Source organism: Lissotriton vulgaris, chromosome 4_1 (genome assembly GCF_964263255.1).
Source record: "Lissotriton vulgaris chromosome 4_1, aLisVul1.2, whole genome shotgun sequence".
Lineage (NCBI taxonomy): Eukaryota > Metazoa > Chordata > Amphibia > Caudata > Salamandridae > Lissotriton > Lissotriton vulgaris.
In genome coordinates, this window is record NC_141691.1 from 2,051,742,395 (window position 1) to 2,051,759,002 (window position 16,608).

The following is a 16,608-nucleotide window of genomic DNA, read 5'->3' on the forward strand; positions in this document are numbered from 1 at the left end:
TTCGTTTTTGTTCAAGCTTCAGTCCTTACCGGCCGGAAGGGACTATTTCCTGGCACCCTAAAATACTTACAATCTGTTTACTCCATTATCTTGATGAACATTTTATACTACGAGTGCCGCCATCTCCCATTACTTTTGATTATCCTCTTGATCTTTACCTATCACCAGGATGTCGTCCTGGAAGTACTGGACTCCTTCTATGTCTTTAAAGAGACGGTGCATGAGTTTTTGGAAAACAGCAGCTGCTGAGGCAAGGCCAAATGGCATTCTGCAGAACTGGTAACAGCCGAAGGGTGTTATAAACGACGTCAACTTCTTGCTCTCGGGGTGCAGTGCTATTTGGTGGTATGCCGATGTTAAGTCAATGGTGGAGTACCACTTGATCCCCTTAGTTTTTGCCAGCATCTCATCAATGGGCCGTAAGGGAGACTTCTCCACCACAATGCTTTTGTTCAATTTGCGCAGGTCCACGCACAACCTCACCTTGCCACTGGGCTTCATTACTACCACTAGGGGCGCCAGCCATTCCGCACTGGTTATGGGTTCTATTATTCCATTCTAATCCAGCCGCCGCAGTTCCTGTTGCACTGCTTCCCTCACGGCGATAGGGACATTCCTTACTTTGTGTGAGACTGGAGTAGCGTCATCCTTGAGGATTATCCTGTGCGGGAATTTTTCAAGCTTTCCGACTTTCCCGCCAAATACTTTAGGGAAGTCCCTCTTCAGTTTCTCTAGGTTCGGCCATTGTTCCGGCGCCGTCAACAACACTTGCATGGATCCACCCGGGCCCAGCTTTATGCCCAGGTCTCCTTGATCCATCCAGCCTAGGACCAAGGGGCCCTTTTCAGCCACATATAGCTTGCATTCCGCAATCCTACCTCTGAATTCAAATTTTAACCGCCGGTATCCCACCATCGGGATGCGATCACCTGTGTACGAGACTGGCTTTATGTCCGGTGGCTCCAACCTTGGTCCCACGTGAGGCTTGAACTTCTCATTCAACACCAATCTCTGCACTATCGTATATGGTGATCCTGAATCCGCCACAATGCTGATCGACACTCCACCTATCAGCATATCGAGCAACGGCTTGCTCGATCTCCGGATGTCTACTCCCAGTACTTGATCCTCTATACATAGTACCAGGTCTTCTTCCTCCTGTCCCCTTTCCTCGGTCTCTTCCTGATCTTGGTCCACATACTTCACCATGTTGCGGCCTGCTTTCCGCCTGCAGACTTTTTCATAATGTCCCATTATTCCGCAAAAAATGCACTTAAATCGGAACGCCGGGCATCTCTTGTCATGTGCTTCATGGGTGGGGCTGCCACATCGGTAGCATGGGTTCTTACCACTTCTGGTTTGTTTCCCTTGTGATCCCGGTTTTCCCGGCCTTTTGTTGGGTCCTCTGTTTGATATCCCTGAGTTCTTGTTCCACCCTTTGGGTCCTTCGTCGTCGACTTTTTCACCATTGTCCTTACCGCAGTTTGTCTCTTAGCAGCGTCTGCACATCTTTTCGCTAGTTCGGCCTTTTTTACTATTGCGATCACCTCCTTCAGCGTGGCATCGCCGTTTGCCCATAGCTTGTTTTGCACTGTTTTGTTTGTCGTCTGCATCACGATTTGATCCTTGATGAACTCGTTGTGGAGCGCGCCAAATTTACACGTCGCCGCAAGCTTTTTCAACGCCGCCACATACTCGTCTATGGATTCTCCCACTTCTTGTTTGCGCTGCTGAAAGTTGTAGCGATCTATTGATACACATACTGCTGGTCGGTAGTGCTCATTCAGGTCATTTATGGCGTTTGCGAATACGTCATCTTCTGTATCTCGTCGGGGCTTGGGTACCAGGTTCCTGAACACTCTTATTCCCTCTGGGCCTAAATTATGCAGTAATATCCTCCTTTTCCTTTCCTTTGTGAACGCCTCTTCATTTTCATCTTCCAAGACCTCGATATAATTGAGGATGTATTCTCTCCAATCATCCCACTTCATGAGGAGCTCCCCTGATTTGGGTAGGAACGGTATTGGTGCTGTCGCCGATGACGCTTGTGGGCACATGGTCGCGCGCTTTTCTGGTGCGGTTTTAAGATTCTTGGGGCTGCCCGGTGCACTGCTCTCCTCTCCCTGCTCCGGATGTGACTGGGGACTCTCTGTGTCCTCTGCACCACTGCTCCGTGGTGCCGCCAGGGCCTCTGCTTCACTGGGGGTTGCTTCTTGTCACTGCTACACCCTCTGTGCGTTATTTGGTGTCTGGTTGATGATGGGCTCTGTCTTCTTCCTGACTGCGCCCTTTCCTTGCTCCCCCACTAGTGCTCCCTCTATGTATCAGATGGGTGCTGCGCTATACCTGGGCTCGTGGGTCGTCACCCTTGCTGGTGTGCTCCAATGCCTCTGTCACGCTCTCTGTGATGTCTTGGCTGCCCTCACACGTGGGGCTTGGTTGTCTGTGGCTGCTGTTCCTTTCCTTCCTTGCTTCTCTGTGGCTCGTTCCTCTTTTCCTACATCCCATCCTCGTCGCCACTGTAATGATTGTGGATGTGTTGGAAGGAGGACAGGACACCTTATGGGGTTACCACGCTCTTTTATTAAATTAATATCGCTCTATCACAGAGAGCGCCGGGCGAGCTGCTCCTGTCTCCGCTCCACGCCCGAAAATCGCGATCTCACGCGCGGCCCTAAGATGGCTGCCGCGTTCACGCTACGTCACCGCGTAGCGTGAACACTAGACCGCACACTACCATGAGAACAAACATTTCTTTCTTAAGTTCCGGGTGTAATTTTTCGGTAGAGATCTGAACAAGATTGAGGTGGGGGAACTCTGAAAGGTAATGCTTATTATCTTTGTACGCCACACAGTTAAAGTTGTTCCATGATTTTTCTCACCCTAATATGATTGAAGTCATTTACCATTAGTACTCTGTTAATCATAAAGCATGCTAGTTACAACATACCTATGATGAGTCCAAAACAATTCAAAATGTGTCTGTGATTGTTGCATGTTTTTGAGAATCGTTAATCACTGACAAGGTCATGTTGAAAGTGACGATACCCTCAAAGTATTACATGTTACAGATCGTTTGCTGGGATTATGGAGCAAAACAAATAGTATTCAAGTGAAAACTTACATTTAGACAAGTATGTTTTTTTGTCCCAATGCATCAATTAGATTTAGAAGACTTCCTGATATACACTGCAGGTACAGCTACTAATTTTAGGATGGGGACCCTGCCTTCTGACGATTGCTTGGATGTTGCTCTTTTATAATAATATGAAGCACTGTGGAATCATCTTGTTTTTTAAGTACTGTTCCCAAGTGCACATGTATACCTTTGCTTGTACTTTCAATGTGGATTCCAGTATTCCAGTAACATCTTTCTTCTCTTTGAGAATAGTCCAGGATAGGGTGAACTGAGGAAGGGACTGTCAAAATCCACACATTAATTACTTCTCTATGAAGAGAATTTACTTTTCCAGTCCTTCAAACACATGTTGCCTTGAGGCACTTCATGGGGACTTCAAAGTACTTAGTGGTGACACAAGAAAAGGAAAAGGAAGCATTACATCTTTTATTGGTGTTTGTTTGTTCAGTTGGTGTTCTTAGGGTCTGGGGCAATATCATTAAAGTCTGCGCTGGAACAGACCAGGGATGTGGGCCTTTTTTTCAAAGCATTTTACTGTCTACAGCTCACTCTCAGAGATAGTGCGTGAGCTGCAGGTTCTACACTCAGAAAGAGTCAGAGAAACGACTCCACAGTACCCCACTCTACGACACTGTACTCTATGCCATTCTCCTCTACGCCACACCACTGATGCTTAGCCAAGCTAAACAGCAGCCAGGCTGTCTACAAAATGGCTTAAACACATTGCCAAAGACAATAGCTCTTGCAAAGGCAGGACCTCTTGGCTTTGCCAAGCATTTGTCACTAATGTTGGACTGCTTTTTTAATAAACCTTTATTTTTTGTTATGCAATAAAGAGAAAACAACATTCCCCCCCAATTTCGGCATCACATAAGAACTGTTGCATACAGGACGACGACCTCATTAAGGCACAGTAGAGAAACAATATCATTAGACAAAAATCAGACATTAGGGTTACATAAAAGAACCATACATCACAATCAGAATATAACAGCAGTTAACGTGAGGCTGCGGCCACGCGCAATCGACAACCCAGATCTACTCATCCCCGTTCCCCCCTCCCTCCCCGTCAGTTCCGGACCCCTCTAGCGTAAACAGTTCAGCACTAGTCCCCTCAGAATCACTCAGGGACAGCCCAGCGGCACACATTGCTCTCCATGCCAACAGGTCTTCCTGTAGTCTCCCATCCCTACGCGTACATTGCATATGGGTCTTGTTGTATCTATGTCTTTAAATATGTGCATTCTCAAGAGAGAATGCAGCCATGTCACTAGCCATGTCACTCTGGAATTCATGATCTGTGTCAGTTGTTTGTTGATCTCTGATGTGGACGACTTGCCTCCCTGTTGGGCTAATAAACCCGTTTTTACCAGCTTCCTGAGTGTTGATCTTTACAATACTGGCGACGATGAGCCCAGCAGGTGAAAATGAACCCAACGCCTTGAATACGAAGATTTTCTTCTAAATTCGACTTTCGTTTTTTTTTTGGGGAAAGTAAACTATCGTTTTCCTGCTCTACCGTGTGCTCTCCGTGAGTGAACATTGTGTATTTCTTTGCCGACGCCAGCACCAAGCAGAAGGTACAATTTTATTATTTTGTCTAAATTGGATTTATTATCGAAGTTACGAAGTATCCCTACCTCCGTTGCTCGGCATTTTTCAAATCTTGCTCGAGCTGTTGGAGCGTGCCTGCTTGGAACGCGATCTTCGCGAGCTTCGCAACTGGAGCGTGCCTGCCTGGAGTGTCTTGCCATTGTCTCGGCGCGTTCTCCTGCGCAATCTTGACTGGCGTAACGTCACACGCAACGTGCCTGGCGTTCTTCAAACTTTACGTCACACGTTTCGCGTTGCTAGGTGACAAACAAACAAACGCGTTCCTGTTTCCTTACGCGCAGTCCTATCACCTAGCAACCGAGCATTTGCCAGCGCGTCTTGTGTATTCCTCGGCCATTTGCTTAAACGCGCTGAAGATTTTCTCCTGAGCACGGTATTTCTTTCCCAATTACATTTTTATCTGAGGCAAGTCACATTTTGTTTGATACAGTTGGACTGAAACTCTTTACTCTCAAGACTGATTTTGGTTGTACTTTTTAAGTGCTCATCTGACTGAAGCCTTACAATTTCAGCTTATCATTTTTTTTGAACTGTCTGAAGCAGTAGATCACCAGTTTCTATAGTTACTGCAGTACACAGTATGCAGTGAGCAAGGAAGTTTTTGTCAAGCGGGACAGCGCACTAAGAAGTTGTGCATCCTTTTGTTATTTTAACTCCTTATTTTAGGTTGTTATTTTAAATTGTTGTGTTAGCTTATTTAGTTAACTTGTTATTTTAGCTTGTTTAGTTGCTTTTCTTTCAGCATGTCGTCTTCTGCAAGTGGTATGAACCAACCTCCCCAGTTTTTAAGTGAACAGGGCGAACCCATTTTACCTTGGAAGAAATGGAAACCTATTTTTGATTCTTACCTTCTTGCAATTGGCGGAGAGAAGTTTTCTGCTGTCAGGAAACAGGCTGTTTTACTTAACAACCTTGGAATTGAGGGAAGAAACATTTATGACAGTTTGGATCCGATACCGATTGGCAGGGGTGCTGGTGAACCTTCTGATGTTTTTGAAATGAGTGTTCTTCTCCTTAAAAATCATTTTGGTGCACGCATTAACGTTGTTATGGAAAGACACAAATTTTTCATGCGTGTTCAAGCTAAGAGTGAGAGAGTTGGAAATTACGTTGCAGCACTCAAATCCCTTGCGCAGACCTGCGAATTTGAACTTTTAACGGATTCCCTCATTCGTGATCAACTGGTTCGTTGCACAAATGATCTCAAAATCCAAGAGAAACTGTTGTCCAAGAATCCCAATTTAAAAGAGGCTATACTGATTGTCGAGAGTGTTGAACATACCTCTACTTGGGTCAAGGAGATTAGGAAGGGCCCCTCTCAGAATGATCCGGTTTCCAGTGTTGGTCTTGAGCACCGAAAAACTCTCCAAGCTGAGTGTAATGTTGCTGTTGTTGGCAAAATTTCTCCCAAGCAAGAGAAAACCTTTGCTAAATCTGAAAAACCCAAACAGAACTTTAGCAGTAATAATTCAAATAAGGACAACAAATTTAAGTGTCCCAGATGTGGTAGTGAGAAGCATGGTCCGAATTATCCGAATTGTTTTGCTAAAAGTACTGTTTGTAGAAATTGTGGGAGGAAGGGTCATTACGCAAGAATGTGTAAAAGCAACAAGGTCAATTGTATTGATGAGGATGAAGCTTATTACCAAGATTCGATTCATTGCATTACTGATGATGTTATCAATGGTGTGAATCAAGTGGATGATGACATAGTAGTTATGCCCTCTTGTGACATCCTAATTGCAAACAAAGTGGTTCCCGTGTTAGCTGACTCTGGTTCACTGTTCACCCTCATCAGTGATAAGTTTTGGTTTGCAAATTTTGATGGGGATAAAATTAAACTTACAGTCTCTGATATCAATCCTGTGGGGTATGCCAAACAGAAAATTGAGGTACTGGGATATTCCATCCAAACCATTTCTTTCAAAGGCAGGGTAACTGTTGGCAAGGTTTATATTGCCAAGAGGGGAGATAACCTCCTTGGTTGGCGTCACCAACGGAATCTAGGGATCACCTTGAATCCCAATGCACCCGAGCAGGTTATGCTAGTATCTGAAGGGGGTGATTTTTCAGATGTTCTTGGGAAATTCCCTGAAGTTTTTACTGAAGATCTGGGGTTACTCAAAGGTTTCAAACACAGGATAATCTTGAAAAGTAGTGCCAAGCCTGTGGTGCATAAGGTCAGGAAGGTGCCCAACCTCATGTTACAACCATTGCAAGTCGAGATTGAGAGGTTATTGAAACTTGGTGTTGTTGAGGAGATAGAGTCCTCAGAATGGCTTGCGCCGATTGTTTTGGCACCTAAGGACAAGGGTACCAAAATTAGGATGTGTGTGGACCTCAGGAGTTTGAACAGTTCTATTTGGGTGGACAGGCAGCCCTTGCCCAATATCAATGAGATTTTGACTAAGTTAGGTGGTGCCACTTTGTTTAGCGTTATGGATCTATCAGCTGCCTACCACCAGGTTCTCCTACATGAAGAGTCAAGACACCTGACTTCTTTTGTCACTCCCATCGGTGCATTTAGGTTCATTAGGATGCCTTTTGGGTTAGCCAGCGCTGCTGCTTGTTTTCAGAGAATCATGAAAAATGTCCTTTCCGATATTGATTGTGTACTCTTTTTCCAGGATGACATTTTAGTCCATGGTGTTGACGCAAATAGACATGATGTTACTCTTTTTACTGTTTTGTCTAGGCTTAGAGATGCAGGTCTGACTCTTAAACAAGAGAAATGCAAATTCAGGGTTAGGTCTGTATCCTATTTGGGACACAACATATCTGGGGAAGGCATCAGTCCTAAGCTTGATCTTGCTGAGGCCATTCTCCAAGCTCAACCTCCTTCTAATAAAGATCAGGTTAAGTCTTTTAATGGATTATCGGAGTATTACTCCAAGTTTATTCCCAATTTTGCCAGCGTTATGCAACCCATTAGACTTCTCCTTAAGAAGGGTGCCGTTTTTGATTGGAACCAAGATTGTTCGAATGCCTTTGACACAGTCAAGTCAGTGATTGCTAAGATGCCTACCTTAGGGCATTTTGATGTGCGCAAAAAGACCATTCTGTCCACTGATGCCAGCTTACGTGGTTTGGGGGCTGTTTTAGCCCAGCTCGTGGATGGTTCGGAGAAAGTTATTGGTTTTGCGTCCCGTTCCTTGAAGGGTGCGGAGGAGCGCTACTCGGTCATTGAGCGCGAGGCTTTGGCCTGCTTTTGGGCCATCAAACACTTCAGATTCTACCTGTGGGGCCTACCTTTTGTAGTAAGATCTGACCACAAACCCCTAGTGCAGTTGTTCTCGTGTAGGAATGTTGAGTGTACCACCCCCAGAATTAAAAGATGGGTTGAGGGTCTCATGGAATATAATTTTTGTGTTGAATATTTACCTGGTCCCAAGAACGTTCCCGCTGATTTTCTTTCTAGATTGCCTATTGATAAGTTGGTCACGTATGACCCGGATGTTCCCACTGTTTCATGGGTGAGCGAATCTGCTTTGAATGAAGCGGAATGGAAAGGGTGTTTTCCTGATGATCCTGCTAGAGATTTTATCTTGGAGGCCACGGTCAATGGTTGGCCTGCCTTGAGAGAAGTTCCTGATTCTGCCAGAGGTTTTTGGAACGTTAGGGATGAGTTGAACATAGTGCAGGGTGAATTATTTAGGGGTAACAGGCTAATTCCTCCCTGTGGTATGAGAGAGAAGATAATCAACCTTGCCCATGAGGGACATTTAGGTCGTAGTCTCACCAAAGCAAGGGTGAGAGAATCTTATTGGTGGCCCGAGTTGGACCATGAAGTTGAAGCTGTCGTTAAAGACTGCCACATTTGTGCCAGTAATGATAAATCAAGGAAGGTGAGCACCGCTCCGCTTTCTCCCATTGCCATTCCTGAACGACCTTGGTCCAAGGTTGCCATTGATGTAGTTGGACCATTCTTGAATTTGGGACCTTCCGAAAGATTTGTTGTTGTCCTTGTAGATTACACTTCAAAGTGGTTGTCTGCTGCCTGCATGGGAACTGTTTTGAGTAGAAATATCATTGAATTTCTTAAAGATGCCTTTACCTGTGAAGGGATTCCGGAGACTTTGGTTTCCGATAATGGTGTCCAATTCACCTCCCAGGAAATGTTTGTTTTCCTCAAAGACCTCTCTATCACCCATCATAGGACTGCTCTCTATGCTCCACAGGCGAATGGTTTGGTGGAGAGTATGAATAGGCTGATTAGAGCGTGTGCTCAAACTGCTTTGGAGAGAGGACTTCCCCTGAAACCTATCCTCAGGGAAAAACTCTGGGCGCACAGGAACACCCCAAACAGTGTGACAGGCATTTCTCCTTTTGTGAAACTTAGGGGACGTGTGGCTGGTTCAAAGCTCAACCCTTTGTGGTTGTCTACTAAGGATAGAGGTGTAGTTCTCAACAATCCCAGATTAAGTGATTACCAGGATGGTTACAAGCGCAGATATGATGCTTTGAAGGGTGTGAAAGTTCCTTTTTGGAAAGTGGGCGATTTAGTCTTTGTCAAAAAAGGTCCTTGGTCTCCCAAGGGTGTGTCAAAGTTCTTTGGGCCAAGGCGAATTGCAAAAGTCATGAAGAACGTAGTTATGCTTGAGGGGGGTGATGTGTGGAGCATGTCACGTTTATCAAGGTGTGTGGAGGGGGATAATGCTGTTATGGAACCTGCTGCTGCTCCTGTTGGTTCAACTCCTCGTGATTGTGTTGGTTGCCCGTCATCTTCTCAGGATGCGTGTGTTTCGCCTCGTGGAATGAACCCTAGAGTCAGGAGAGCACCTTTGTATCTCCAGGATTACTGTATCGCATGATTTCTTCTTTTCCTGGTTTTTCTGTTCTTTGTTTTTTCATTTTCTTTGTTTTGTTTTTCATTATTATTATAAGGGAGATGTGTTGTATCTATGTCTTTAAATATGTGCATTCTCAAGAGAGAATGCAGCCATGTCACTAGCCATGTCACTCTGGAATTCATGATCTGTGTCAGTTGTTTGTTGATCTCTGATGTGGACGACTTGCCTCCCTGTTGGGCTAATAAACCCGTTTTTACCAGCTTCCTGAGTGTTGATCTTTACAATAGGTCTCCTCTGCCAGAAACCACTCTCGGACATCCCTCAGCCATGCAGAGATCTCCGGGGTCCTCCGCCCCATCCAGGTAATGGCTACTCTCCGCCGCACCAGGACCAACATGAGTTGCAGTAGTTCATAAGGGATTTTCTTTTTCCTAGGCCGGGGAACCAGCGCCAGCAAACAGTGGAGCGGTGTTAAGTTTATCGCAAGGCCGGTAGCAGTGGCTATACGTCCCACCACCACTGACCAAAAACTACGCACCGAGGCGCACAACCAGGCCAAGTGTAGGAACCCAGCCCTCTCCACTCCGCATCTGGGGCAGGTGTCCTCCCTCAAGGAGACCGGTGTCATATAAGTACGGTGCATAAAATTAGAATGTGTAAGTTTGAATCGTGCATTACATGACACTGTTGGACTGCTTTACAAGCGCACCACTTGCATTACACAGGGACACTTTCATTTTTTGTTGTTGTTGTTTTTATTGGGAGATTAAGGTAATTGATCAGAATGACAGGGTATTGAGCTGACAGCAAGACTCGAAGCGCGCTACTGTACAACATGCTAAGTGGCACGTTATAACCCTTACGTAAAGTGGGAAGGGCCCGGCCCCCTTCCGCCTCCCAGCACCAGTGGAACCATGATTTCTCACAGGCTGAGCTGGGCCAAAAGATAACGACTCTATACACCTATGCTAACACCATGCCGGCATGCTCCATTGGGTACTGGGCCTTTGCACAGCTGCTGCACCTGCATGCGTATTGACATCTCTTGCGCTGGCATGCATGAGGACTGTGTATTTGGGAAGAATATGTCAGCCAATTGAGAAACCAATCCCGCAAGCAAATCTGCTACTTTATTGATGGATACTGAGTTGGCCCTCTCTGCGGCCACTTAACCCATTTCTAGTGAGACTGGAACAACTGCTGAGTATAATTCGCTCAGCTTTTCTAGTGACTGTTGAATTGCCCCCCCATTTTATTCTTCTCCTATTATTGAGGAGTAATAAATTATTGTCAGGGGGGTGTGGGTACTGCTGACTGGGGCAGTTCCAAGGTCCAGCATCTTCAATTCCATGGACAAGGCATTATGATCGTTATCATGCCGCTGATGAACAGCGAAATTGGAGACCCTGTGCCACATCCTAGTCTCCACTAGAATGTAGTCCAGAAGAGAGGCTTGCCTATTATTTTAAATGTTGTGTTACCCGGTGTTGCCTAAGCTGTACGACTGTTACACGCTCTCAGGGAATAGTTCAATGTAATCGTATTAATATGGAGTGTCAGCAAGGACCAGGCCTTGATAGGTGGGATTTGTGGATCAGAAATTTGCCAACACGCATCCTCCTCACTAGAAATTGTATCAGTGATATCAGGAAGGGGCTCAAATTAACAATTAAAATCTCCCCCCATGATCAACAGAATGGTCGGGGCAGAGTAGAAATATAGAGATCCAGTAGATCAAAAAACTGGGATAACAAGATCCAGATTCAGCTTGGTGAAACAACTAAGAGCTATACATAGGATATCGTTGAACAGAGAATTCAGCTGGTTAACTTTGCAACCCAGGTGTGAACCAATCCATATACATAGACCCGCGGACGGTCTGCTCCTGCCCCTCGAGATAGCTGGTATACTGAATGACGCGAACCCCACCCTTGCATGGTCTTCCCGTGCCCATGTTTCCTGAAACATGCAGATGTCAAATTGGTCCACAAAAAGCCCCCAATCTGAGCAAGACAATTTGCTTTTGAGGCCAGCAACATTCAAGGATACGACCCTCAGCTTGCTCCCTATATTGTGTTTGTTAATAAAAACTTTGGGAGCATGAGTGCCAAAGGTTTGGATGTCCCCTAATAAGGCCGGGGGGAGTACCAAGTGAGCTAATGGGTAGTTCTACCCTCATGTCAGTGGTATTTGTGGGGTCAAGAACTATCAAGGCTGCTGGTCCCGGGAGCTTTTCCCATAGTCCCACACACTGCTCATTACCTGTTGTGTTAATATGTCCAGATCCATTTTGTTTGCCCCAACCACAGGGATCGTGGATTGGCTTGGTGGGTCACAACTAAGCCCCTCTAGTGCTCCACGGTACCACAAAGTTCTCGTTCCCCCATCTATTTCCGAGGTCACTGTTAGTCAGTCCACTTCTTCTAGAACCCCGAATCTATTTGTTATAGGTATGTTATAAGGTGAAAATCTGAGAAAGGGATACCTAAAGTCTGTATTCTGGTGTTCCAGTGGCCACCTACCAGGGTCTGGGGTGAGGACGGTACTGTCTGGACAGAAGAGGTAGACGTTTTCCAGTGGGAGGGCCCTACCCTCGGTATGGGGCTCAGCGGGACTGCAACTCTGGCTTAATAGCCTACACACGGTCTGTGGATTTTTTAAATTAATGACCACACCATCTCCTTGTGTTGTCTTTTGGTTTTTCCCCACCCAACCAACTCTACTGACCATTAAGACTTTCCCTGCCCTGTCATAGGGGAACTGCCTGTGCCTTAACAACCAAAACAGGCTTTTGTTCTGGAAGTCCAGTTGAGACTCCCTCTGGCCGTTCCTGAGTTCAGGTACCCCTGTCAAGATGATCACTGTTATAAGTAATTCCAAGGATGACCAGAGGTAGCCAGGAGGTATTTTCATGTAGAGGTTTATCAGATGCTTCCGTGGACATAAGTTATAAGTCAGGTTAAGTTCAATTAAGGTCCAAAGGGAATCATAAATAAGATATTGTAGAAGTCCCACCAGGAGCTATATGGTTGTTGCTCCGCCTACACTCTTCAACTGTCATTCCTCACATACCAACAAGCACACTCACATTCTAACCACACTGTCATCAGGCATTCCAACATTCCATGCAGATATCACATTCATTCTGGCTGAGCAACTAAGAAGAGGATGCACTAGGGAGAATTAAGTCACTACAATCACATAGGGGGATGAGGCTGGGGGTAAGTTTATGGTGGGTTGAATCAATGATTCTGTCCTACCCACCGAATTATCTTACCCGCTGGCCCTTCTCTACTCAGTGTTTGCCCTAATAAACTAGTATTGCGGTTATTTGTACTCAGCATAGGGTGTGATGTATTGTCATTCCTTTTCACACAATTAACATTTGTTAGTGCTGTGTGGGGAGAATGAACTTGTGCCTGCTGTGCTGCTAATCTATATGTGGGCATCCGGTGGGTTACATCTCTCGAGTTATTATGGTCATTGGGCTGCCTAAGGTCCTCTGAACTATCGAGAATTTGTAGATCTCCTGCCAGGTTCTGTACTCAGGCTGGATAGACCAGATCTATTAGAGTGGGGCCAATACAATCTCCACAAACTTTGTGAATACCCACAACCTCCGCGATTGGTAACAGCCCACCTGCGGCTTTCTTACTTTTTGGTGCCCGCGCTCACTTGCTTACGCTTCCTATTTTTGCATGTACTAGGAGCAGCCCCTCCCTTCCGGGTTACAGTTTTTGGAGCGACTTCCAGTCATTGTGATAAAGAGGACTCAGGAGCTCCAAGTGTAAGGTGAGGGGTGGGGGCTTTAGGGGAGGATGGATCTAGCAATGGGAGAAAGAGATCTGGCGTTGATAATAGGCACCTTTCGGTAAGTTCTATTTCTGTTGTTACCGCACCTATGGCCCTCTGGAGCATTCTATCAAGTGAGGTGGGGGGCAATAGAGAGGAAGGGTTGGTTGGGGACGGGGCTGTTTGACAGTGCAGGTGCATTTCCCCATTTTAGATCCTTAGCAAACCCGCAGTATAACCGCCCAACACAAACCTCAAAGCAGGCACTTGGAATGTATATATTTAACAAGTCATAGAGCATACAGAGAGTGTACGTATCGAATGAAGTAGGAGGAGGGCTGCAGCCTATACCCATACAAGTCGGGCTAGCAACTCTTCCCCACCTCTCAGATCCCTTCCACAGGTATGTTAGTCGAGTACCAAACTGGGCATACAACCATCAGGGTGGAATTATCACAACGGGGCTTAGGAGCTGGCCAGTCCACAAGAATAGGGAAGTAGTTAACAGTACTCTATCCTTCCAGTAGGTAGGAGGCACTCCAATATGACCATATTTATTCAAAGAGTTGCACAAAGTTCAGCAGCGAGCGGATAGTGTAGCTGGTGAATAGACTGACAGAGTCTTACCTGCAAAGTTTAATGGCCGATCAAGATTAAAGGGGGTGGCCCTGCCCTGCCTCCTCCCGGCGATGACGGGCAAGGACGGGATCGTTCTTGGCCCGGGCGCGTCTGCAAGTGTCCTGCGCTGTGGCGGTTGAAGCAGCGATTTATGCACGGTTGGAGACGTCGCCCCCTGTCTAGCAGTCGCGGGTGGATGGAGCGTTGCACACCGGAGCCTGAAGTCTTCCCCAGGTTGCTGTAGCAGTGAGGGTGGGCGGGTGGAGAAAAACAGGCAAGCAGCGATACTTCTTCCTGCTCTGGGACAGAGGTCCCACCAGAGCATTTGGGCAACAGGAAGGTGCCCCCCACACACAGTAGCAAATAAACAGTGACCCGCGCCGCAGGAGTTGAGGCGGCGCTTTATGCGCGGTTGGAGACGCCTCCCCGTCTCTAGCGGCCGCGGGTGGATGGAGCGTTGCACCCTAGGGCTTGAAATCCTACCGAGGGTGTTGTAATGGTGAGGGTGGGCGGGTGTAGAAAAACCGGCAAGCAGCGATACTTCTTCCTGCTCTGGGACAGCGGTCCCACCATTTGGGCAACAGGACAGTGCCCCCCACACACAGCAGCAAAGAAACGATGATCCGCGCCAGGGTGTTGAGGCATCGCTTTATGCACAGTTGAAGATGCCTTCCCCTCTTTAGCAGCCGCGGGTGGATGGAGCGCTGCATCCTGGGGCTTGAAGTCCTTCCAAGGGTGTTGTAGCGGTGAGGGTGGACTGGTGGAGAAAAATCATCAAGAAGCGTTACTTCTTCCTGCGCTGGGACAGCAGAGCGTTTGGGCAACAGGAAGGTACCCTCCACACACAGCAGCAAAGAAACAGTGATACCAATCAGAATGTGTTAAATAAAACACAGACTTTGCAGAATGTTGGGGCCGGTACCCTTTTTAAAAAATCCCTAAATATCACTCGGTTTCTGGGTCCATTAAAAAGCTTCATTGGCTTCCTTAGAGGCAGAGGGTGCTCTTTAATGCTCACTGCACTGGTTACAAGGCCTGGCATGATCCTGAAGAACAGCTTTTCTTAGCACTCACCTCATAGATAACTGTGTTCTACCTCTGCTAAATTGGTATTAGTACCTAGGTATAAGCACGCCTCTTGGGGCGGTAGAGGCTATGTGGTGGGAGTCACAAAAGCTTGGAACAATCTTTCCCTTCATATGAAATCTATGCCAATTCTATTGGCATTCAGGAATTCATTAAAACCCTGATTCTTAATGACCTGCTAAAAACTTCTCCAGGATCCTTTTTTTTGCAGTTTCTTAGCTGGCGCCAAGATTCCTGTGGCATTCAAGCACTAAACAAGACCATTTAACATAACATTTTGCCCCACATCAGAATATATTTTACTCAAAAGAGGGGGCACAGAGTGTCTAAGTTATACACTGTTATGTTATATATGTTATGTTAATAAGGTACTCTTATGGTGCGCAGCTACTCCGAAGAGTGCCCCGGCGCTTAAGATCGTCACGGACCCAGAGTGGAAGGCAAAACGGGAGAGAGTGCTGAAAGCAGAATGGGATGAATTACTGGGTGAAAAGCAGGGTCTTCAGATCCTTCCTGAATGCCAGCAGGTTGGTGTTGGATCTGAGTGACAGAGGAAGAGCATTCCACAGCCGAGGGGCGAGATGTTTAAAAGAACGCCCCCGCAGCGCGCACGTTGGATTACCAGGGTGACCGCCATGGCCTGGGAAGAGGATCGCAAAGATCTAGAAGGCAGACAGAAACTAATCCGTTTCCGGAAATAAAAGGCACATGTACCATGAAGGGCTTTGAAGGCAATGGTCAAGGCCTTAAAAGTGATACGCTTCCTAATAGGCAGCCAGTGAAGAGTCCTGAGAAGGTCGCTGGCCCTGGCTCTCCTAGTGAGGCCAAAGATGGCCCGGGCCGCTGAGTTTTGAACAACCTGGAGACGCGCAAGAAGGAAGTCCAGAAGGCCTAGGTACAGGACGTTGAAATAGTCCCAGCGAGAGCCTATCAGGGCCTGTACCATGACCTTTCTATGCTCTAGAGATAAGAGCGGCAGGAACTTCCTTAGCATTTTCAAGATCGCAAAACATTTGCCGGCCAGACCAGCCACCTGGGATTTGAAGGAGAGGCTGTTATCAATCTGAATACCCAGATTTTTAGCAGCCCCCGAATTGCTGGCAGGAGGGAACATGGCAGTGGGCCACCATTCCTTCCACCTGGGGTCCGCAGGCCAGCCCAAGAAGAGCACTTCGGACTGGTCGGAGTTGCACTTGAGGCTGTTCCGACCAAACCAGTCAAACACTGCCCCAAGGCAACCCCGGATGGACGCCCCATCCAAATCGGAGCCCTTGTCGCATGTGAACAGAAGTTTGGTATCATCCGCGTACGACACGATCGGTGCCCCAAAATTCTCCGCCAGTGCAGCCAGAGGGGTCATATAGATGTTAAAGAGCGAAGGGCTCAAAATTGAGCCCTGCGGAACTCCGACCTCCAAAGGCGGCATTGCGGCAGAGAAAGGGGGGGGGCCCAGACCGTTTGCTGGCGATTTGAGAGAAACGACCTAAACCACCGGAACACCGTCCCCCTCAGGCCAATCTCCCAGAGTCTTGAAAGGAGACGGTCATGGGGGACGGTGTCGAAAGCCGC

The 16,608-nt window shown here is 46.9% G+C and overlaps 1 protein-coding gene across 1 annotated transcript in view; it reads right to left on the reverse strand.

Annotated features, from left to right (window-relative positions):
• LOC147724943 (uncharacterized) overlaps window positions 1-16,608 on the reverse strand; it is a 322,726-nt gene that overhangs the window by 92,049 nt on the left and 214,069 nt on the right. Inside the window, exon 3 of the mRNA XM_086966443.1 lies at window positions 12,085-12,092. Coding sequence (XP_086822569.1) covers window positions 12,085-12,092 — 8 coding nt within the window. The remainder of the gene's footprint in view (window positions 1-12,084; window positions 12,093-16,608) is intronic.